At 44.6% G+C, this 22,576-nt stretch overlaps 1 protein-coding gene across 1 annotated transcript in view; it reads left to right on the forward strand.

The window, feature by feature from the left end:
• SPATS2 (spermatogenesis associated serine rich 2) overlaps nucleotides 1–22,576 on the forward strand; it is a 140,684-nt gene that overhangs the window by 107,222 nt on the left and 10,886 nt on the right. The window contains exons 8-9 of the mRNA XM_040978705.1: nucleotides 1,061–1,196; nucleotides 19,834–19,892. Of these exons, the coding sequence (XP_040834639.1) occupies nucleotides 1,061–1,196; nucleotides 19,834–19,892 (195 nt within the window). The remainder of the gene's footprint in view (nucleotides 1–1,060; nucleotides 1,197–19,833; nucleotides 19,893–22,576) is intronic.

A 22,576-nucleotide genomic window follows, 5' to 3' on the forward strand; every position in this document is an offset into this window, starting at 1 on the left:
GTTGATTTTATTGCTCCAAGGTGAGGAAATCCCTCCCAGATCCATTGGCTGACATAGTCCGCCTCGGTCTCCACTCGCCCAGATAACTGCTGTTGAAACTCAACCAGGAGAGCTGTCCAATTCGTTCTGCCCTGCATGGCACTAGACGTTCTCTGCAGGCCTCCGTGATCTCTCATGTCTGCCATGTGCATCTAACATGTCATCCACTGCACATGCTTCAGCAACCGAGGAGGCCCAGTTCTGACACATGCACAGGGAGTCATGTCTTAAGCTCTGCCAATGACCACCCCACTAAATATTTTTAAATTTCTTTAAGTACTTCCTTACTCTTGCACTCCATTTTGTGAGACAGTTTGACGCTTACTTAAAGGTTTTTTTCCAGTGGAGTTAGAGCAGACTACTAAAGCCATACTCCTTCTCCTGCCCCATGTGTGGGGGTTGTTCCTGGCCTTATGAGCTCACTGAATGGTGCTGTCTGCTGTCTGCAGTGGTCCTCACAGCCATGCACTGGGAATCCTGAGCGTCCTGTCTCCGCAGTGCCTCACGTTTGCATTGCTCTCCTCAGGACTCAGTCCACCTTGGCCTGCATGCTCCACTCTGGCCCCAGTATTCATGAGACTGCCAGGCCCACTTCGGGACTTTTTCTTTGCCTTGCTGCCTGGACATTCTTTTGAGGTAGTAAGTTGGGACTGTTACCTCATTTTGTTTTGTATTCTTAGAGGAAAGGTACTTCCTGATGTATGTTGTCCAAAAGCCAGTTTCATATAGTGTATGTTTGTGTGTTCATGTGTGTTGTGTGCATGTGTGGGTGTGTGTGTGTTTAAGAGGAAAGGATAAATCCAATTCTTTTCCTCCATCTCAACCAGGATGCTTTGTTTACAAAAAAATCTGTGAAGATGCAGGTTTTTTGGGTGGGGAGGGTGGTCATTTATAAAACAGTTTTACTCCACGTGATGTTCAGTTTAAGTGCTCAACTCCAACTTTCAAATTATGTGTGATCTTTTTAAAATTAATTCTTGGGGTTTTTTAAGATTAATTCTTGTTTTTCTTTCCCCCCAAGGTTCCAATATTGAAAAATCGGTGAAAGACCTCCAGCGTTGCACAGTGTCTCTTGCACGGTATCGAGTTGTAGTTAAAGAAGAGATGGATGCTTCCATTAAAAAAATGAAGCAAGCTTTTGCTGAGTTGCAAAGCTGGTAAGTTAAGTTGCAGTTGATATCAGTAACACAGAAATGACCAGTTATAAAGATGGCCAACCATTCATTGAGTTACTTAATTCCCAGTTTCTGACTCCTCCTCCTCATAGGGAGAGATCTAAAACTCCTGTGCTACATCTAGCTTTGTCTTTCTTTTCTTCTTCCTTCCTTTCTTTTCCTCAGTGTTGCTGCTTGTGTGTTAACTTGCTTTATTTATTTATTTTTTTTTGGAAAGCTGAGAAAGAGAGACAAAAACCTATGGAGATCTTACTGTGATTCATACCCTCTCTCACCCCACAACATCTGCAACAGTGAGGGGTGGGCAAGGCCACGTCCACGAGCCTGACAGTGAGGGGTGGGCAAGGCCATGTCCACGAGCCTGGAGCTCCCTCCACATCTCCTGCATGGATGGCCGGGACCTTAGGTACTTAAGCTGCTCCCAGGGTGCACATCAGCAGGACACTGGACTGGAAGTGAATGAGCGAGTACTCAAACCAGTTACTGTGAAACGTGGGATGCAGGCGTCCCAAGCAGCAGCCCAGTGCTCTGCCGAGTACCTGCCCCTTTGTGCTCCCTCTGCCTCTGTCCTTTTGTTGAGCACAACATGGGAATGAGTGTCTCAGAGAATACATGATGCTTTAAAAATGGGTATTATTCAGAAAGGGACAAGTAATTGTAGAGTAGGTAATATATTCCTACTTTATATTCTTATTTTAAGATCTGTTTAATCAGGGGCCCATAATGAATGACATGTTTTGTTTTATTTAAGGCATATGTATATATGTGTGTATTTGAAAGGAAGAGTGACAGAGAAGACAAGGAATGCCCACAACAGCCAGGACTGGGCTAAGTCACAGCCAAGAACTCCATGCAGATTATCCATGTGGGTAGCAGGCACCCAGTTACCTGGGCCGTCCATCAGCCGCTGCCTGCTAGGAACGTTAGCATGAAATGGGGCAGGAAACAGACAGGATCCCATCCCAGGCACTCCACTGTGAGAGGCAGCCATTCAAGCACTGATTTAACCTGCTGTGTCACTGTGTGGGCACATTGACTTTTTTTTTTAGACAAAATTATAAAGTAGGAAAGATCTATCCTTGCTTTGCTACATTCTTTCTACCTTCTTAAAGCTCTATCAACCATTGACTTGCCTTTAATTTTGTATTTGTCAAACTTTATACATTACTCATTCCTTAAATTATATTAATATGTAATATATGATAAAAATGATGTTTTTGTAGGTTGAAAATATTTAAGAGGTTTGAAATACTTTTTAAAGTTTTTCTACTGGATTTCTCCAAATTGTTTTAATTTATTTGAAAGAGGGAGAAGGCTGGCATTGTGGCATGGCAGGCTAAACCTCCACCTGTCATGCTGTATCCATATGGGCTCAACTTCCAACCCAGTTTCCTTCTGATGCACTTGGAAAAGAGGCAGAATATGGTCCAAAAGCTTGGGCTCCTGTATCCATGTGGGAGACTTAGAAGAAGTTCCAGACCCCTGGCTTTGGCCTGGCACAGCCCTGGCCCTTGCCACTGTTTGTCAAGAAAACTATCAGACAGAAGATTCTTTGTATCTCCTCCTGTCTTTGTAACTGTCTTTCAAATAAATAAATAATAGATTGTTAAAAACAGGGGCAGTGCAAAACAGGCTGGAAAGTTACCCACTGGCATACATTTGGCATGGATCAGGGGCAGACCAGGCTGAATCAGTTCACGTCATCCACCGGCAAATCCAAGCACCAAAACAGAGTAAATCAAGCTGGGTTTGGTTGCAACAAAACCTAGTGTACGATACGGAATGCTAAGCAACATGCATTGAATATAATAATCTCCATTACACAGTTACTATATACTCCCTTAAATGAAAAGCCACAGAACAAAATCAACAGGAAGAAAAAATAGGAACTTATAAATGCCAAGAAGTTAAATAACATGCTGCTGATTGACTAACATGTCACTGAAGAAATGAAAAAGAAAATCAAGAACCCTCTTGAAGAAAACAATGCTACTATGTGATCTAAAAGTCATTGGAGAATTTAATGAAAAAAAAAGTGTTTTGAAGAAATGAAGCTAAAAACAAAAATATCAAAATCCATGAGGTACAGCTTCCGCTGATCTTTGTTGGTGAAATGTGTCTCCCGTAGGCAACAAATAAATGGGTTTTGTTTTTTAAATCCACTCTACTAATCTTTGACATTTGATTGATGAGTTTAGCCATTTACATTTAGTGTTAATATAAAGAAGTGGTAATTTAGTCCTGTCATTTTAGCAGTGGTTTGTTCATTGTTTTAGTCTTCTGTAGTTATTTTGCTGGAATGTTCTTCACATTTGCCTTTGGTTTTGGTGGGTGCTATTCCTTTTCTCTGTCAAGAGAACACCTTGAAGTAGCATTTGTAGGGCAGGTTTGGAAGAAGCAAATTCTTTTAACTCTACTGTGGAAGAATTTTATTTCATTTTCAAAGGCAAAGGAAACCTTGCTGGATATGTTATTCTAGGCCAACAATTTTTTCCTTTTAGAATCTGGAATATGTCGCTTCATTCTCTTCTGGCCTGTAGAGTGTCCTGTGAGAGGAATCCTGTAAATTTAATAGGCATTCCTTTATATATGTCAGTTGGGTTTTTTTTCACATGCACATTTAAGAATCTTTTCCTTATGTTTGATTGAAGAAAGCTTGATTAGCATGTGTTGTGGTGAAGATTGCTTTTTTTTTTTTTTTTAAGATTTATCTTTTTGTTGCAAAGGCAGATATACAGAGAGGAGGAGAGTCAGAGAGGAAGATCTTCCATCCGATGATTCACTCCCCAAGTGAGCGCAACAGCCGGTGCTGCACCAATCCGAAGCCAGGAGCCAGGAACTTTCCTGGTCTCGCACGCGGGTGCAGGGTCCCAAGGCTTTGGGCTGTCCTCGACTGCTTTCCAGGGCCACAAGCAGGGAGCTGGATGGGAAGTGGAGCTGCTGGGTTATAACCGGCGCCCATTTGGAATCCTGGTGCATTCAAGGTGAGGACTTTAGCTGCTAGGCCACAGTACTGGGCCCGAAGATTGCTTTTGATCAAGCCTGTTGGGAGATCTGTGCTTCTCCTGCATATTATTTCCCAATTCTTTCTGCAGGTTAGGGAAATTTTCTGTTAGTATTTCATTGAATATGTTTTTAAACATAGCTTCTCTTTTTGCACCATCTGGAACTCCCATAACTCTTATATTTGGCCTTTTTAATAGTGTCTCTTAATTCTTGAATACATTTTTTAGCTTGACCCAACTCTGTTTCCAGCTTTTTGTTTGTTTCCTTTTGATGACAGGAAATAACTTCCAAATCTGAGATCCTTTCTTCTGCCTCTTTCATTCTATTATTGAGACTTTACACTGAATTTTTAATTTGTTCTATTGTGGCCTTCATTTCCAATAATTTGGCTTGATTCTGTTTCAGTGTTGTTATTTCCTGTGTGGCATGTTCCGTATATTCCTGCATGTGCTTCTTGTTATTAATAAGAAGCTTTAAAACAAGTGTTTTGAATTCTGTATCTCCCGTTTTTCTATTTCTTCTTCAGTTAACTCTGAGGTTGGCATAGGGTTTTGCTCCTTTGCAGGGAAGTCTTCGGTAATATTGTGTCTTTGTCTCTTCTTTGGCTCTTGGTCATTATACTTTTGGTTAGCAGAGTCTTCTCCTTGGGGGCAGGTGTCACCACAAGTCTGCAATTCAGTTTTACTTATTGTGGTTGGTGCCCAGTTCTTTGAATACAGTCATTTGTGCCACTCCCTCCAGCGAGTTCCAGATCTGGGCTCTTATGTTAGACTTCCACCATGGTCTCTGTAGCCCCAGCTCCTGGCTCAGCAGTCTGTCTCCTGTGATCCTGTACTGTTGCTGCACCATTATCTCTACAAGGTTTCTCCAATTTCCGATTCATGCAGTTCCCAGGATTAGGGAGACACCAGGCGTCCTAAATAGCTAGGTGGCTGGCCATGCTGATCTTGCTGGAACAGCTGGCCATTAGGTCTGAGGGCAACACAGACCTATTTTGAGTTGTGTTATTTTGTTGTGGGACCAATGCAATGGGTTGAACTCAATGAACTCTCCTCCAGCTCAGCACATGCGCAGATCACTGTTGTCCCTGAGTCTCATAGCCTTTGCCACACAGTATAAAATGGTGCTTGATGTGACACTACTGGAGTTCTTGATCTGCTGGCCTTCAGGCTGAGGGCTACTCAGACCTATCTTGGTTGGAACCTGTAGGATGCTGTTGTAGGGGTTTTGACCCAGAATATGGCAGCAACCTCAATTCTTGTCTCGCAGGAAAGAATTTTCATGCGGACACAGTTTAGTTTAAAGCAAGATTTATTAGAAAAGCTGAGAAAAGGAACTCTGGTCCTAATGACGGGACGGGACTTCGAGGGAAAAAGAACCCGTACCTCCTGCCATAGTGGCAGGAGGAAGAGAGAAAAGAGCCCTACACCTCTGCCATGGTGCCAGGAGGAAAAACAGAAAAGAAAGACCCGGACCTCCTGCCACAGTGGCAGGAGGAGGAAAGAGAGATACCCTAATTAATGGTGAGGATAGCATCTTTTAAAAGTTCACCTCTAAGAAGTTTCTCCATAAACAAAGGAGAATTCCTGGTTTCCATGGTGCCTGGCCCTGGGACGAAAGGCCCAGAAAGGTGTATCCAACCATCTTCCTTAGTCCCTTTTTAATGATAAAGAGGCCAGCTCGAAACTACCCCTTTGGCAGTGGGGAGAGAGAACACGGACTGAGGGACTCTTTGGGTGGGAAATTGGTATGTTAATGTCACCCTGGTCTCTTGGGGAAGCACGTTCTGGATATGTTAAAACATGCACTTGTCTCTTGGGAGAGGTCTGGTGAAGCTAAGCCATGGTGGGGAAAATACCCTTTTATATTTGATTTTAAAAATGAGGACTTGGGGACCCACCATACCCTAACTGCCCACTGCCCAGTCTAACTCCTCTCAATGCCACATTGTTGAAGTTCACTGTCAGCTCATTGCATGTGCAGTCCTGTGCCATAGCCTTTGCCTCCCTGCACAAAATGGTGTCTGATTCAGCTCTACTGGGGGTTTGAGCTGTGAAATCCACCCTGTTCCCACACTGCCTGTTTGGGGTCTATTCCTCTGTTTCTGCTCCTGGTCAAATCAAACAAATAGCAGGACAGACGGTTCCCTGGGTTCACCTTCCGAGCTCCTGATGAGCTCCCATTCTCACCTGTTACTGATGGAGTTCCAGCCCCTGGTGGAATTTACATCGCTGCTCACTGAATGCTGCTAGGATATCTGGTCACTCAACACCACAACGTCGTCTCTGCTGCCTTCTGTGTCCATCAGGCTCCAGGTGCCCCTCTGACATTGATCTGTCCTCTCCTGTTTCCCAGAGTGTGCCCTCTCTGCTTCACCCTAGCTAACAGTTCTCCACCTATTTAAACCTGACCTCAATTTTTTTTTAAGATTTATTTATTTATTGGAAAGTCAGATATGCAGAGAGGAAGATCTTCCATCCGATGATTCACTCCCCAAGTGAGTGCAACGGCCGATGCTATGCCGATCCGAAGCCAGGATCCAGGAACTTCTTCCGGGTATCCCACACAGGTGCAGGGTCCCAAGGCTTTGGGCTGTCCTTGACTGCTTTCCCAGGCCACAAGCAGGGAGCTGGATAGGAAGTGGAGCTGTGCTGGGTTAGAACCGAGCCCATATGGGATCCTGGTGCGTTCAAGGCAAGGACTTTAGCTGCTAGGCCACGCCGCCAGGCCCCTTGTTAGTTATTTTTTAAAAGATGAAATAATGCTTCCACAAAGCGAAACCATTCAGAGCCCGGCGTAATATTCTTCTGCTTAATCCTTGCCTTGTATGTGCTGGATCCCGTGTGGGCACCAGTTTATATGCCAATTGCTCCACTTCCCATCCAGCTCCCTGCTTGTGGCCTGGGAAAGCAGTCGAGGACAGCCCAAAGCCTTGGGTCCCTGTACCCACGTAGGAGACCTGGAGGAAGCTCCTGGCTCCTGGCTTCAGATGAGATAAGCTCTGGCTGTTGCAGCTACTTGGGAATTGAACTAGCGGGTGGAAGATCTAAGATTTTCCTCTCTGTAAATCTGACTTTCCAATAAAAATAAAATATATTTTTTTAAAAAGTTAAATCATTCAAAATCACTTTCAGGATAGATAATTCATTCAGTTGTCTCTGCGTGCCCAGTCCTGAGCTCTTGCTAGAGCTTCATGTCATGCTTTTTGTCCTATTAATGAACTTTTTTGCTACTACCAGATGACGCATTGTCTCAAAACTTCACATTTCCTATATGGGACATAATTAATGCTACTTTCTTAGGCCAGTATGTTCTTTCTCTTAAAAAAAAAAAGAAAAGAAAAAGATTTATCTATTTGAAAAGCAAAGTTAAGAAAAGAGAGGGAACGGCACAGTGGTCTTCCATCCATTGGTTCACTCCCCAATGGCCACAGTGGTTGGGACTTGAGCCAGGCCAAAGCCAGAAGCCGGGAACAACTTCTGGGTCTCCCACGTGGGTGCAGAGGTCCAAGCACTTGGGCTATCTTTCCCAGGCGCATAGCAGAGGGTTGGATTGGAAGTGGAAGAGCTAGGACTCAAACTGGCACCCATATGGGATGCCAGCAAAGCAAGTGGTGGCATTACCCAAAATGTTATTAACACCAGCTCCTGATACGTTCTCTTATACCTTTGCCTTTTCTAGACCAATCAGTTCTCCAAAACGCTTTCACAGTTAAGCTGCAGCATCAAATTTTTTTTTGAGATTTATTTTATTTCTTTTTGAAAGGCAGAGTTAAAGAGGTGACAGAGATCTTCCATCCACTGAGTCACTACCCAAGTGGCTGCAATGGCCAGAGCTGAGCTCATCTAAAGCCTGGAGCCAGGAGCTCTTCTGGGTATCCCACATGGGTGCAGGGTCCCAAGGCTTTGGGCCGTCTTCCACTGCTTTCCCAGGCCACAAGCAGGGCGCTGGATTGGAAGTGGAGCAGCCAGGACTGGAATCGGTGCTCATATGGGATGCTTGGACCAGAGGCAGAGGAGGATTAACATAGTATACCATGACGCTTGCCTCAAGATCTGCAAATTTTTTCTAGATAACTGATTCCTCCTGCTTCTGAACCTCAGGGAGCAAGTGCTCTGCCCTTTGGCTCACTTAGAACATAAGTAGGCAAGTCCAGGTCATCACAGCTTTGCTTTGATAGCCTGTGGTCTCTGAATGTTCAGCATACTGATTGCTTAGCCACCAGATGTGACTGTACTCAGAACAGACCTGATGTAGGAAACACGGTTGTGCGAGAGAGATTTCTGAGTTCCTGCTGACTTGGAGCCTGACCAGAAGAAACTCCCTTCAATAAATGACAAACAAAATGGTTTCCTACCTGGGAAGTGTGTATTTAGGATTGATTTGCAGGAGTAACAGCCAGGTCGATTTAACTTGAGGAAAAAGATTGCCTGCCTTTTCCTGCTGTGTGTGAAGCCCTTCTCTTTGGCTGACTGCATCTTCAAACTACCTTATTTCAGTGTTCTGAGTAGTTGTTACTTCAAGACATAATTGGCAGGTGAGCTAACTCCATTTGGCACCAAACCAGAGCTGGGAGCTAATGCCACTTAGGGAGCCATTTTGGGGTTGGCTATAGTATCAAAAACAAGCAGTGTTCTGACATGTTTGCAGCCTAAGATTGCCTTACGCCTCAGGACACTAGGGAAATTATACAGGTAATCCCTTTCACTTCGGTGCCAAGCAAAAGCTGAAACCTCTCTGTGACGAGGTAAAAATCAGAAATTTTCCAATATTTAAAAATCTGTTCTTAGTGGAACATTAGTAATAATATTTCTCTAACCAAGTTTACTTTTCTTTTTTAACTTGTGAAAAATTGTTTGCTTTCCACTGTTGGTGTTGTTGACTGAGGCTCAAGGCGGTGGGGGAGGCTGAGTGTGGGCTGGAATGTGGCCCTGGAACCTGTGAGCTGTCTGGGAACGTGTGCCACTGGAAATGCCCACAGGCTGTGCCTCTCAGCTGCCCTTCTGCTCTGATGCGTTTATGTGCAAGGCAGTACTCCACAGCCATCTTCCATCCTCTTGTTCACTTCCCAAATGTCTGCAGCAGCTGGGTCTCACACATGGGAGGCAAGGGCCCAAGGCATCCGCAGGGATCACTTCCTTTAAAAACAAAAACAAAGAATGTTCAATTTTATGAAAATCAGAAGATATTTATTAATAAAGTTAGGTTAGATAAAGGCCATCATAAAATTTAATATTACATACTCGTAAAGTCATGTATCTGGTTTTTGAAATTTTTAAAATTTTGAAAGGTTAGAAATTTTTTATCTGAATTCTCACTGACTTTAGAAAAGCAACTTCATTTTATTTGACCTCTTACTTTGTTACGTAAGATCAAGCTAGCAGCAGTTTTACCAAGTACTTCTAAGTCCTTACATGGAGCGATCGGGTAAAGATCATTCAGGTAGGGGCCAATACAATAGTGCAGTAGGCTAATCCTCCACCTACAGGCACCAGCATCCCATTTCGGCACTAATTTGTGTCCAGTTTGCTCCATTTTGGATCCAGCTCCCTACCTGTGGCCTGGGAAAACAATGGAAGATGGGGCCCGGCGCATTAGTGTAGTGGTTTAAGGTTCTCGCCTTGAACGCACCGGGATCCCATATGGGTGCCAGTTCTAGTCCCTGCAGCCCTGCTTCCCATCCAGCCCTCTGCCTGTGGCCTGGGAAAGCAGTGGAAGACAGCCCAAAGCCTTGGGACCCTGCACCCATGTGGAAGACCTGGAGGAGGCTCCTGGCTTTGGATTGGCTCACCTCCATCTGTTGCGGCTGCTTGGGGAGTGAACCTTCGGAAGGAAGATCTTCCTCTTCGTCTCTCCTCTCTGTATATCTGCCTTTCCAGTAAATAAATAAAGAAAGAAACTGTGGAAGATGACCCAAAGCCATGGGACCTTGTACCTGTGTAGGAGACCCAGAAGAAGCTTCTGGCTCCTGGCTTCAGATGATTCAGTTCTGATCATTGCAGACACTTTGGGGAGCAACTGGCCTATGGCAGATCTCTCTGTCCTTCTCTCGGTTAATATGCCTTTCAAATAAAAATAAATAAAGCTTTAAAAAAATTATTCTGGGAACCCAGGTACTTCCAGAAACACCTAGAAAGCGTAGAAATAAGTGCAGCACAGTGTTACCAAAGTGTTTGTAGCATTGCTGCTCAGCACGTCCTTCAGCTGTTTATGACGCTTCCTGTTTGATCTTAACTCAGCTCGTACTTGCCTCCGTGATTCTTCATGTCGGTTGAAAATAATAGCATATGAAGGCTACTTTTTACTTTACAGAATGTATTTATTATATTAACTTATTTTTTCTGATTTCTTGCCTCAAAGTGAATTTTTTTGATTTAACAATGTTTTTAAAGATTATTTATGTATTTGAAAAGCAGTTATGCTAGCTCACTATCCAAGTGGTCACAATGGCCAGGGCTGGTCCAGGCCAAAGCCAAAAGCCAGAAATTCCTTCTGGGTCTCAGCTGTCGGTGGAGGAGCCAAGGACCTGGGCCATGCTCTGCAGCTTTCCCAAGGAAATTAGCAGAAAGGTGGATTAGAAGCAGAATAGCCAGTACTTGTACTGGTGCTCCAATATGATATGCCAGCATTGGAAATGGAGACTTAACCTGCTATGCCAAAACAGACCACAGACCCAAGACATATATTTTTTTTTTAAAGATTTATTTTTATTATTTTTTATTGGAAAGGCGGATATACAGAGAGGAGAGACAGAGAGGAAGATCTTCCGTCCGATGATTCACTCCCCAAGTGAGCGCAACGGGCCGATACTATGCCGATCCGAAGCCAGGAGCCTCTTCTGGGTCTCCCACGCGGGTGCAGGGTCCCAAAGCCTTGGGCTGTCCTCGACTGCTTTCCCAGGCCACAGGCAGGGAGCTGGAAGGGAAGAGGGGCTGCCGGGATTAGAACCGGCGCCCATATGGGATCCCGGGCGTGCAAGGCGAGGACTTAACCACTTGCGCCACCGCGCCGGGCCCAAGACATATATTTTTTAAAATTTTTATTTTTATTGCAAAGTCAGATATACAGAGAGGAGGAAAGATGAGGAAGATCTTCCATCCGATGACTCACTGCCCAATTGACTGCAACAACCAGAGCTGCACCAATCCGAAGCCAGGAACCAGGAACCCCTTCCAGGTCTCCTATGCGGGTGCAGGGTCCCGAGGCTTTGAGCCGTCCTCGACTGCTTTCCCAGGCCACAGGCAGGGAGCTGGATGGGAAGCAGGGCAGCCGGGATTGGAACCAGCACCCATATGGGATCCTGACACGCGCAAGGCCACGAGGACTTTAGCCACTAGGCTACCTTGCCAGGCCTGACCCCAGATATTTTTTATTTGTCTTACAAAAAAAGAGGTGGGGGGCAGTGCCATGGTCTACCGGCTAAAGTCCTCATCTTGAATGCACCGGGATCCCATATAGGCGCTGTTTCTAATCCCGGCAGCTCCACTTCCCATCCAGCTCCCTGCCTGTGGCCTGGGAAAGCAGTGGAAGAAGGCCCAAAGCCTTGGGTCCCTGCACCTGCGTGGGAGACCCAGAAGAGCTCCTGGCTCCTGGCTTCAGATGAGCACAACAGCAGCCGTTGTGCTCACTTGGGGAGTGAATCATCGGACGGAAGAGCTTCCTCTCTGACTCTCCTCCTCTTTTTATTTATCTTTATATTTTTATTTGCAATAAAAATAAATGAATCTTTAAAAAAAAGAGGGGGGAGTTCAAGTTTGAGTTGCAAGAGCCAGTGTTTGAGATGACGTATTCTGCCTCAGTTGCCTGTGATGTTCATCCGTGCCTTCCGTGTGTTATTTGCCTCTCAGCTCACAGGCTGTGTATCAGGGAAATGGCACTGGGAAGGATGTGGGGACCAAGTGACAGTCATTATGGAGCAGGGTTAAGAAGAGAACTAGGTCAGCCTGAGAAAGTACTTTTTAAGCTCAGAAAAAATGAAACCGTAAGACATAACACTTCCTCAGCCATTAAAAAGAATGAAATTATTCAATTTGTAACCAAATGTTCCCAACCATAAGCAAAGGACCATTATGTTTAGTGAAAAAAGTCAGTCCTAAAAGCACAAATACCATATGTTCTCTCTGAGGTAACTTTAATGCAAATTATGACAAATCGTCCTTTCAAATACTGTTTTTGCTGCAATCCATGGGTTTTAATTTGGGTTTTTTCCTTTTTTTTTTTTTAAGATTTATTTATTTTTATTGGGAAGGCAGATACACAGAGAGGAGGAGAGACAGAGAGGAAAATCTTCCATCTGATAGTTCACTTCCCCAAGTGACTGCAACAACCAGAGCTGCACCAATCCAAAGCCAAGAGCCAGGAGCTTCTTCTGGGTCTCCCATGCAGGTGCAGGGTCCCAAGGCTTTGGGCCATCCTTGACTGGTTTCCCAGGCTACAAGCAGGGAGCTGGATGGGATGCGGGGCAGCCAGGATTAGAATCGGCGCCCACATGGGATCCCAGAGTGTTCAAGGTGAGGACTTTAACCACTATGCTAATGCGCCGAGCCCTGTTTTTATTTTCATTTCTTTAAAAAGAATAGTTTCTTTTCTCTCAAATTCTTCACTGAGTTGTGGATCACGCAGTAGCATCATTTTACTGAAGAAACTTTAGTATTTTCTTTTTCATTTCCTCGACATATTGGTTCATTCAGTAGCATGTTAACACGGTGGTGCTGTAAATCTTTTATCTTTGTTCCTGTTGTTGATTTTGTTTCATGGCTTCTCATTTAAGGAAATGTGTAATAACTGCATAATAGAGACTGTCATATCCAGTTGTGAAGCTGCAGTATAGTGGGCATTCCTATTTCCAAATCAATGATGGACTCCCAATGAGACTGTTGGATATTTCTTGAAAATTGGATGCTGGCCTGGCCATTGTCATGTGTCAGCAATGTCAGGACACTCTTGAATAACAGACTGATGGACTTATGACTGCTTATGAAGCACTATACTATTGTGATAATATAGGGAAATAAGTTGGGGGGGAGGGATTTAGGAAGGAGACAGGAGAAATCCCAGAACCTATAGCATTGTACCATAAAACTAAAAATAGAATAGAAGAGGAAAAAAAAGAAATAATACTTCATCCACACATTCAGGATTTCTTTGATTTTGTGATTTGGAAGCCCAAAGTCACTTTTCTTTGGTTATACTTTAGAGTACCTAAGGTATTCGGGTACTCTTCATTTCAAATCTTAGTAATGAGTGAGAAAGTGACTAAGGTTGAGATCACTGCAATTGTAGGGTCAATTCGAAAAAAATGTGGAGTAGGTCAATCATTGTCAAGCCTTGAAAGGAATTTATTGGCAAAGGAATGCATATAGAACACTGCAGTTAGAGGCTAAGAAGCAGAGGCATGGAAAAGAACGTGGGAGGCCTGGGCACAGCACGACCGGAGCCAGGGCATGGGGCACAGCACGGCCGGAGCCAGGGCGTGGGGCACAGCACGGCCGGAGCCAGGGCATGGGGCACAGCACGGCTGGAGCCAGCTCATGGGGCACAGCAGGGCTGGAGCCAGCTCATGGGGCACAGCACGGCCGGAGCCAGGGCATGGGGCATAGCACGGTTGGAGCCAGCTCATGGGGCACAGCACGGCCGGAGCCATGGCATGGGGCACAGCACGGCCGGAGCCAGGGCATGGGGCACAGCACGGCCGGAGCCAGGGCGTGGGGCACAGCACAGCCGGAGCCAGGGCGTGGGGCACAGCACGGCCGGAGCCAGGGCATGGGGCACAGCACGACTCCAGCCAGGGCATGGGGCACAGAATGGCCGGAGCCAGGGCGTGGGGCACAGCACGGCCGGAGCCAGGGCATGGGGCACAGCACGACTCCAGCCAGGGCATGGGTGCAGTGGGTCAGGCTCCGCTAGAATGCCCAAATCCCAAAGCAGAGTCCAGGTAGAGGCCTTGTTACTCCTCTTCTGACCTGACACCCTGCTAATGGGCCTGGCAAGCAACAGATGGTGACTTGAGTATTTGAGTTCTTGCAGCCAACATGGGAGACCTGGAAGGAGTTCCATGAACCTGACTGGATTGGACGAGCTCTGTCTGTTGGGCCTTTGGGGAGTGAAGAGGTGGATGAAAGATCTATCACTGTCTTTCTCTATTCCTCTCTGTCACTCTGCCTTTCAAATTAAAAAAAAAAAATACATGTTTGGAAGAAAACAGAATTCTTTGGGTGTCAGGAGCCCAAGCAACAAAGCAGTCATCCACTCTCCCCCAGGATGCCTTGGCAGGAGGTTCATTGGAAATCAGAGCAATGGGGACCCCAGCTGGCAGTCGCCTAGGAGACACGAATGTTGTACAGCAGCTAAACTCACTGACCACACACCTGGCCATTTTTCTCTCATGTTTTAGATAGATAGATAGATAGATAGATAGATAGATAGATAGAAGCTTTTTAAAACAAATGGAAACATGATGGGCATTTACCCAGGAAGTGAAGATGCCAGCGTCCCACATCAGGGAGTCTGGGTTCAGCTCCTGGCTCTGGCTCCTTACTTCAGCATCCTGCCAGTGCAGTGCCTCGGAGGCAGCAGTGGCTCAGGTCCCAGGCTTCCTGCGGCCCACGTGGGAGCCGGCGTGAGTTCCCTGGGAGGGAGAAGGTCCCAGCTCCCAGCCCCGGTGGCCCAGCCTCAGAGGTGCCTTCAGGCATTTGGGAAGTGAACCTTCCTCTCAAATTAAAAGCAACCTTAACTAGAAATAAGTCATCTAGTCCAAGCACCTTAACCCAAAAATAATTTTATTTTCCGTTGTTCTTTATATTCAGACATACCATTAATAATTGTAATTATATAGTGAGAAAGTAATTTTAATACCTTTTATTCATTTTAAATTATCTTTGATTCATTTCTTTGAAACTACAAATACTGTGTTAGTATATGTGCATATTTGTTGGAAAATTTCTAGGCAGTGACCTGGCAGTTAGTATGGAGCATTTTACCAAAGAGCTAGTTTGCTAGAACTGAAGAATCGAAAGGAATAGAATCTAGAAGTAGAAGAGTCATTGCCACTGTTCTGAGCTCTCGTTGCATGTTCTATGCACATTACCTCTAGCATAAGTAGCAATGCCGTTGTGCTCATTTTAACAAGTTATGTCCAGAGTCACTTCTGGTATCAAACAGTACTTTTCCCTTAACCCGTTCTCCTGTGTTTTGCGTTTTACCTAATGTTTCTCTTCGCTTTATTCTGCAGTCTTTACCTCCTTGTCTCTATCTCTCCCGTTTCTGGAGCTTCAGACAGCAGTGTCATGATTGCACAGAGGATTTGAAAAGGACAGTTGTAATGTTAAGTGATGGTCTGGTCAGCCATTCATGTTGTAACACTCTCACCATTTTTCTTTAGAAACTTGAACATATTTCATTTTGTTAAGGATTGCTACTTGTTCCATTTTTCTGATGCGAATTTTACAGTAGCGTGAGTCCATAGCATTGCTCCCTGGCGGTTAGTGAGCTACGGAGCTGCTTTGACCGCTGGGCGTGAACTGTGTCCGAAAGACCTGTGACTTACACTCTTACTTCATGAAACTGCTCGGTGTTGGTAAAATATGAAATCACATGTCCACCTAACAAAGAAGATCCATCAAAAGTTTTGTAGTGTTCAGATTTGATTTCAGAAGCGGGTTCTCTCAGTTCAGTGTGCCCCTGTCAGTCAGCTTGCAGTGGGGGCCTGGCTGCTGCTTGAGCCCTGGTAGGTGTGTAGGATGCTAGCAGGGTCAGTGCTGGGAGCCTGGAATGTCATACAATCAGAAGTATCATCTGCTGACAAAACCATCGGCCTTTTAAATGGGAAGAGGAAAATATTTTCAAAGGAAAAAAGGCATTTGCATTGCCTTTCCTCAAATTTCTGCCTTGATTGGTTAATGGAATTAAAACAAAAAGATTTTAGGTTTTAAGTGAATCAAATCAAGTACAGATGTTTCCTAAGACTATTATTGAGTGGCTTAGTTTTATCCATTGAAATATTGACTGTGGAATTGCCAGAGCTAGGCTTTCATTTATTATTTTTTTAATGCAACAAATATATATAAATAACTTACAATTTTTTTGCAAGAAATTACTGGAAGGCAAGTACTAGAATCAATAACTTCATGTTAAACATATTAATTAAAAGATTTGCTTCAAATGAGGGGCACAGTGTGTGTTGAGGGCGTTATGGTGAAGCTGCAGGAGCAGCTCTTCGATCAACTAGAGCGTGCAGAAGCTTTCAGTAAGCTGAGCAGGCGTAAGGACTGCAGAGTCCAGGTGCAGAGGGACGGAGGCGCTGACATTCAGCCACCAGCCTGTTTTCTTAAGAACATGGTCAGTCATGCGAACTTCTTTCACGATTGAATAAAATAGATGCAAAATCTCTGCACTGAACAAGGCCAGGCTTCATGTGACCCAGTGTCTTTCTGACCACAGTTCCAGCAGTATGTGGCAAATGTCATTAGCAGCTCCAGAATTAGTATAACAACTGCTTACTATTGCACACCTCCACTCAGAGAAGACTTGACAAAAGCTTGCTGTCCAGAGGTTTCGGGGTGAGTGAAGCTGACAGAGTCACCATTCTCTGAGAGGACCCCTCCCTTACAGTTATGACCTTAAAACTTTGCCTCGGAGGCTGGTAAAGTAGCCTAGCAAGCTTACCCTCCACCTGCAACTTGACAGTCCCATGTGGACACTGGTTTTAGCTCCAGTTCTGATCCAGCGCCCTGCTTATGGCCTGAGAAAACCAGTGGAGGAAGGCTCAAGCCCTTGGGCACTCACCTGGATACCCAGAGGCAGCTCCTGACTCCTGGCTTTGGATCGGCTCAGCTCCAGCTGCTGTGGATAGCTCACTCACTCACTGTCTCTCCTATCTGTAAATTTGTCTTTCAACTAAAAATACATCTGAAACAAAATAAAAGCCGTTGCCTCAAACCATAGGTGCTTTTGAACCTCTTAGCTGCAGTGTATACTGCAAGCATCAGATAGTTTAGGAAAAGATGGAAAACTTTAGCTGAAGTTTGTTATTAGAAAGATGTATTATAAAAATTACTGTTTTCAGTTGCTGGAAATGCTTCTGCTGTTATACCTGATCAACTTTTCCTTTTTTAACCTTACCACTTTGTCCATTTATTTTGTGATACACATTTTCCTTTTTATTGTAACCATTTTCAGGAACACAGGAAAGTTGAAAGGATAGCAAAGTGAGCAGTGTAATTGCTGCGTGTGTGTGTGTGTGTGCGCGCGCGCTCATGCTCGCTTGTACATGTGTTGGTGCACTCGTTTAGAAGCTGCAGACATACATCGCCCATAAATGCTTTGTTTAGCGTAAATAACCTAAAAATATGCCATTCTTCTATGGTCATTATATGCCACATAATGCCATGATATGAGATACCTTTATTATTATAACTTAATATCTATTTATTTTAGTATTTTAAAGTCTTAAATATTTTAAGGAAAAAAATTACAGGTGTTGGCTGAGCTTGTAGACGAAAAAGTGTGCACACAGCCACCGTTGAGCAGGTTCCCCCGGTGAGCCGAGCCACACGGGACCTTCTTGATGGGCTCAGGAAATGGCAGCCGGAACACACACACACACACACACACACACACACACAAGCCGCAGTGCTCGCCTACCTGCTCATCATCTTGGTGTGAAAATACAAGCAGCTTTTTGAATGGAGGAGGCACATCCTGATCCATGCACTGCCCTCTGAATTTGTGTGTGTGTATGTGATCATCAGTGAGTTAATCAAGAAGCAAAGCTTATTTACATGGTTCTTATGGGGGGTGGTATCATATTGCTACAAAAAATCGATTGTGTTGGTAGAAAACATTATTTCTATGCTAGGTATGTCATTCATTTTTTGTAATAGAGATTGTTAGCTTGAAAAGCTTACTTATGTGCTCAAGTGTTTCAATAAATATTTTACAAGCTTTGTCAGAGACAGAATTGGATACCTGCTGGGAGCAGTGTCTGCATCTTAACGTGCCTCTCAGGCAGCAGAGGGAAGGCCAAGCTGCAGGCCCGGCAGCTCCTGGCTCCGTTGTGCTTTTGCTTTGCCTTTTAGGCATTTCAAATGCTGCTAGTCTTTGGAGCAAAATCTTGCCAAGGTTTGGGAAATGGTTCTTTAGCAAACTGCTACTGTCCCACAGTACTTGTGTCTTCTCACCAGCCAGGTGCTTTTGGGTTATTTATGCCAAGCAAAATTGTTTGGTTATAATTCTGTTAACATCATGTGTAACAACTGTCAAGCCCACATTCGCTGGCACCTCCCTGTAAGGAGAAATTATTCTGCCTTGCACATTTTTGTATGTCTCAAACTAAAGCTTCATCTTAACTGTGTTGTTATAATGTCACTACACACTGTGCTGAATTGAATTTGTGTGTGTGTGATTGCTTCCTATTGCAACTGGAAACAAAAACAGAACTTGTACTTCCTAACACTGTAGTTACACCCCATCCAAAGGGAGAAATCACAGTGAACTCCAGGTTTGAAGAGGTGGAACAGTTCGTGTTCCTGCCGATGTTTAAAATTTTAAGTATGTGCATGTTTGTGTGTGTAGGTGTACCATATTTGTTATCGGCCACAACCAAAGTGATGTGGTGATAAAACTATTTACATCCAGAAATTTGGTACTATTGTAACTTTTTTTTTTTGCCTTAACTATTTTTAGAGATTTGTTTTATTTTGTATTTACTTATTACTTGGAAGAGCGAGAGAGAGATCCTCCATCTTCTAGTTTATTCCCCAAATGCCTGCTCCAGCCAGGTCTGGGCCAGACACATCCAGGGTGCAGGAACTCTGTCCTGGGCTCCCACCTGCACGTCAGTCATTTGCTGCTTCCAGGAGCGTCAGCAGAAAGCCGATGGGAAGCACGGGGCCTGGACGCTGATGGATGCTCACTTGGGGCGTATGGGGCTGCTGACTGTGCCTCAGCACCCGCCCTTCTGTCTCCCTGGACTTCCAAGTCCATGCTTTCTTTTGTGAGGTCATGGGAAACTTCCTGTGCCTAAAAATCATTTATATTTGCACTGGAAAAATCCTGTTCTTCCTGAATTCCTGTTAAGTGTGGACAGGATCCAGCAGTGCAGTGTCTTCTGAGTACCCTGCCTGCTGAGGACTGAGGTGCCAGAGGGCTGGGCACAGCTGGGCTGAGCTGTTGACAACACACAAACTGTAGTTATGGATAGATTTCCTGTATCTTAGCAGGGATGTTACCCAGCAACTCCTTTTTGGAAGAAGGGTTATCGAATTTTATAAATCTTAAATATAAAAGCAATCTGAGTGCATATGTGAGAATAAGTATTCTACACACAACTTTTGCTTTAGAATAATTTACTAAGAAATGTTTTGTATAGCTTGCTACTGCCATCTGCTGATCCTCAGCTCTTTGATTTTCTGCTGTAATATGAGTTTGTTTTATTAGAAATCTTTACAATGGTCTTTAGGGAATGGGAGTCATTAGCACGTTTATGTGGCCCGTCCGGTGCTTGTCTGTAGTCTCAGCGGACAAAATCACGCAATGTTCTCTACCGTTAATAATCTACTGCTTCTGCGTTTGAGTTTCTAATCAAACCTTCTTTCCCTTTGTCATCTTTCCCTAGTTTAATGGATCGGGAAGTGGCATTGCTTGCTGAAATGGACAAAGTGAAAGCTGAAGCAAGTAAGATGATTCATCCTTTGTTTTTTAATTCTCATTTGTTTGAGAGGGAAATCAAAATAAAGACAGAAACCAAGAGTTTGCCTCTGTGAACTCACTCCTCAGACGCTCGCAAGAAGCCAGGAGCCAGGACCTCTTGCTGTCTCCCCGTGGCCCCCGAGGACCTGGCCACCCAGGGCCTGTGACAGGAAGCTGTCAAGGAACCAAGTGCCACGTAGGATGGAAGCATCTTAACTGCTCAAAGCTTCCTCCTGTGCAATCTTTACGTTATTTCCTACATTAACTTTAGGTATCTCCTAGCACAAGTGCAATATAAATGCCACTTAAGGTTTTATATATTTAGAAAATATTGAACAGTTATACTGCACTGGCTTGTGAAACCTTTTAGGCATAATGAGTATATAAGCCAGGTTTGGTATGTTTGGGTTTTTTTTTGTTGTTGTTTTTTTGTTTTTTTGTTTGTTTTAACCGAAGATACATATTTTTTAATTGCTTCTTGGCCTTTTTGCTAAGATCAAATGCAGAAGATAAATTTTTTATTTTACTTGAAAGAATTACAGAGACGGAGATCTTCCATTCATTAGTTTGTTCCCCACATGACCACAACAGACGGAGCCAAGCCAATCCGAAGCCAGGAGCCTGGGGTTTCTTTTGGGTTTCTCATGTGGGTGCAGGGGCCCAAGAATTTGAGCCATCCTCTGCGTAAGCAGGGAGTTGGATTGGAAGTAGAGCCACCAGGACATAAGTCAGTGCCCGTCTGGGCTGCGGTGCCATAGGTTGACGATTAGTCTGTAATACCACCATACCGGCCACAAAAAGGCAGGTTTTTGTTTTTGTTTTTAAAGTTTGTTTGTTTGATTGTTGGAAAGGCAGATATACAGAGAGGAGGAGAGACAAAGAAGAAACTCTTCGTCTGATGATTCACTTCCCAAATGAGCACAATGGCTGGTGCTGTGCTGATCTGAAGCCAGGAGCCAGGAAACTCTTCCCGGTCTCCCACATGGGTGCAGAGTCCCAAGGCTTTGGGCCGTCCTCCACTGCTTTCCCAAGTCACAAGCAGGGAGCTGGATGGGAAGCAGAGCCACCAGGATTAGAACCTGCGCCCATATGGGATCCCAGCACATGCAAAGCAAGGACTTTAGCTACTAGGCTATCGCGCTGGGCCCTGTTTTTGTTTTTAATTTTTATTTTTGATGATGTTTACATAGTTGATCAGGGTGGGAAGGATGAGGGTCAGGGGAAAGTGGGTGAGACCATTATTTCTAAATTTTCTTTTTGTTGCATCAGGAGAAGCCACACCCAGTCTCCCAACCATCCCAGTATCCAGGGATGGAGAATGGCCACTCAGTATCAACCCAGAGTCCCGATATGGGGCATGTTCCAAGGGTTCTGCTTAAGTGGTTTCACTAGTTCTGAAATGCTGTCGATCTCGCCAATCCAAGGATGAGAAAATCCTTCCAGTGTCCACTGGTTGACATAATTGACCTAAGCATTTCCATTCGCTCAGACATTTGCTGTCATTGCATGGCTGGGGTAGTTGTCCAGTTTGGTCCTTCTCTCTCTGCTGTGGTAGCCGGTATCGTCTGTAGGCCCCAGTGGACTGCCGTCTGGGCGTGCCATCCACTGCTCCACCTTTCCCACTGAGGAGAGTGCCCCACCAGACCTTTCACCCACTGCACACAGGTGAGGCTCAAGATCCAGGCCAAGTGACCCGGACTCCACCGGACCCCTGTCCCTGGGGCTCACAGGCTCAGCACCCACCGCACAGGCGGGCCTCAGGACCCGGGTCCCACTGGACCCCCTGGCCCCGGGGCTCACAGACCCAGCACCCCACCACACACAGCATATCTTTAGAAGGAAAAAAAATAGAACAGGCTAGGCTACTATAACTTTCTATAACTCTTTCAAGTAAAATAAATAAATCTTAAAAAGAGGAAATCTTTTCTTCTTTGAAATAAATAAAGATTTTGAAAATTAAATTCCAAATGAATTTGAAGGTAAAACTCATTGTATCACATGATGTCTGCCACAATAATGTCAACCTTTTTCCCTCAAATGATTCAGCAGTTCCTTTGGGATTTTTTTTTTTTTTTTTTTTTTTTTTTTGCATTTGGAACACAGTTAGAGGAGGTTTCACCAGGGCGTGTGATCTGCCACGACCTATCTCAGAACTTTGCTTCACCCCGTGTGGACAGTCTCACTTAGGGTCAGAGGTCAGTGGCTAAGGGAAGTGTCAGGATTCAGGATACTGTGACTAGGTTCCTAGACAGCTTTAGAGGAATAGAGACTAACCTGGGTGATTTGTAGGGATTTGTATGGAAGGCCTTTTCATTTTTGTTCTTTTAAGAATTAGGATGAGATACTCGCCTTACATGAAAAAATGAAAATTCCAGCCACAGCTTTAAGAGTGAAGTGATTTTGGGCTTCTGAGTCGTGGATTTTTTCCTTCATACATAGTGCTAGATTTATAATTGGGAAAGTTGTTGCTTTGAATACACCCTCAGATTAGTAAGAATAGAAATGCTGGGCAAGAGCCTGGCACGTTAGCCTAGTGGCTAGTCCTTGCCTTGCATGGGCCAATATCCCATTTGGGTGCCGGTTCATATCCCAGCTGCTCCACTTCTCTTCCAGCTCCCTGCTTGTGGCCTGGGAAAGCAGTTGAGGACAGCCCAAGGACTTGAGACCCT

Source organism: Ochotona curzoniae, unplaced genomic scaffold (genome assembly GCF_017591425.1).
Source record: "Ochotona curzoniae isolate NIBS_2020 unplaced genomic scaffold, NIBS_Ocur_1.0 contig_1014, whole genome shotgun sequence".
Classification (NCBI taxonomy): Eukaryota; Metazoa; Chordata; class Mammalia; order Lagomorpha; family Ochotonidae; genus Ochotona; species Ochotona curzoniae.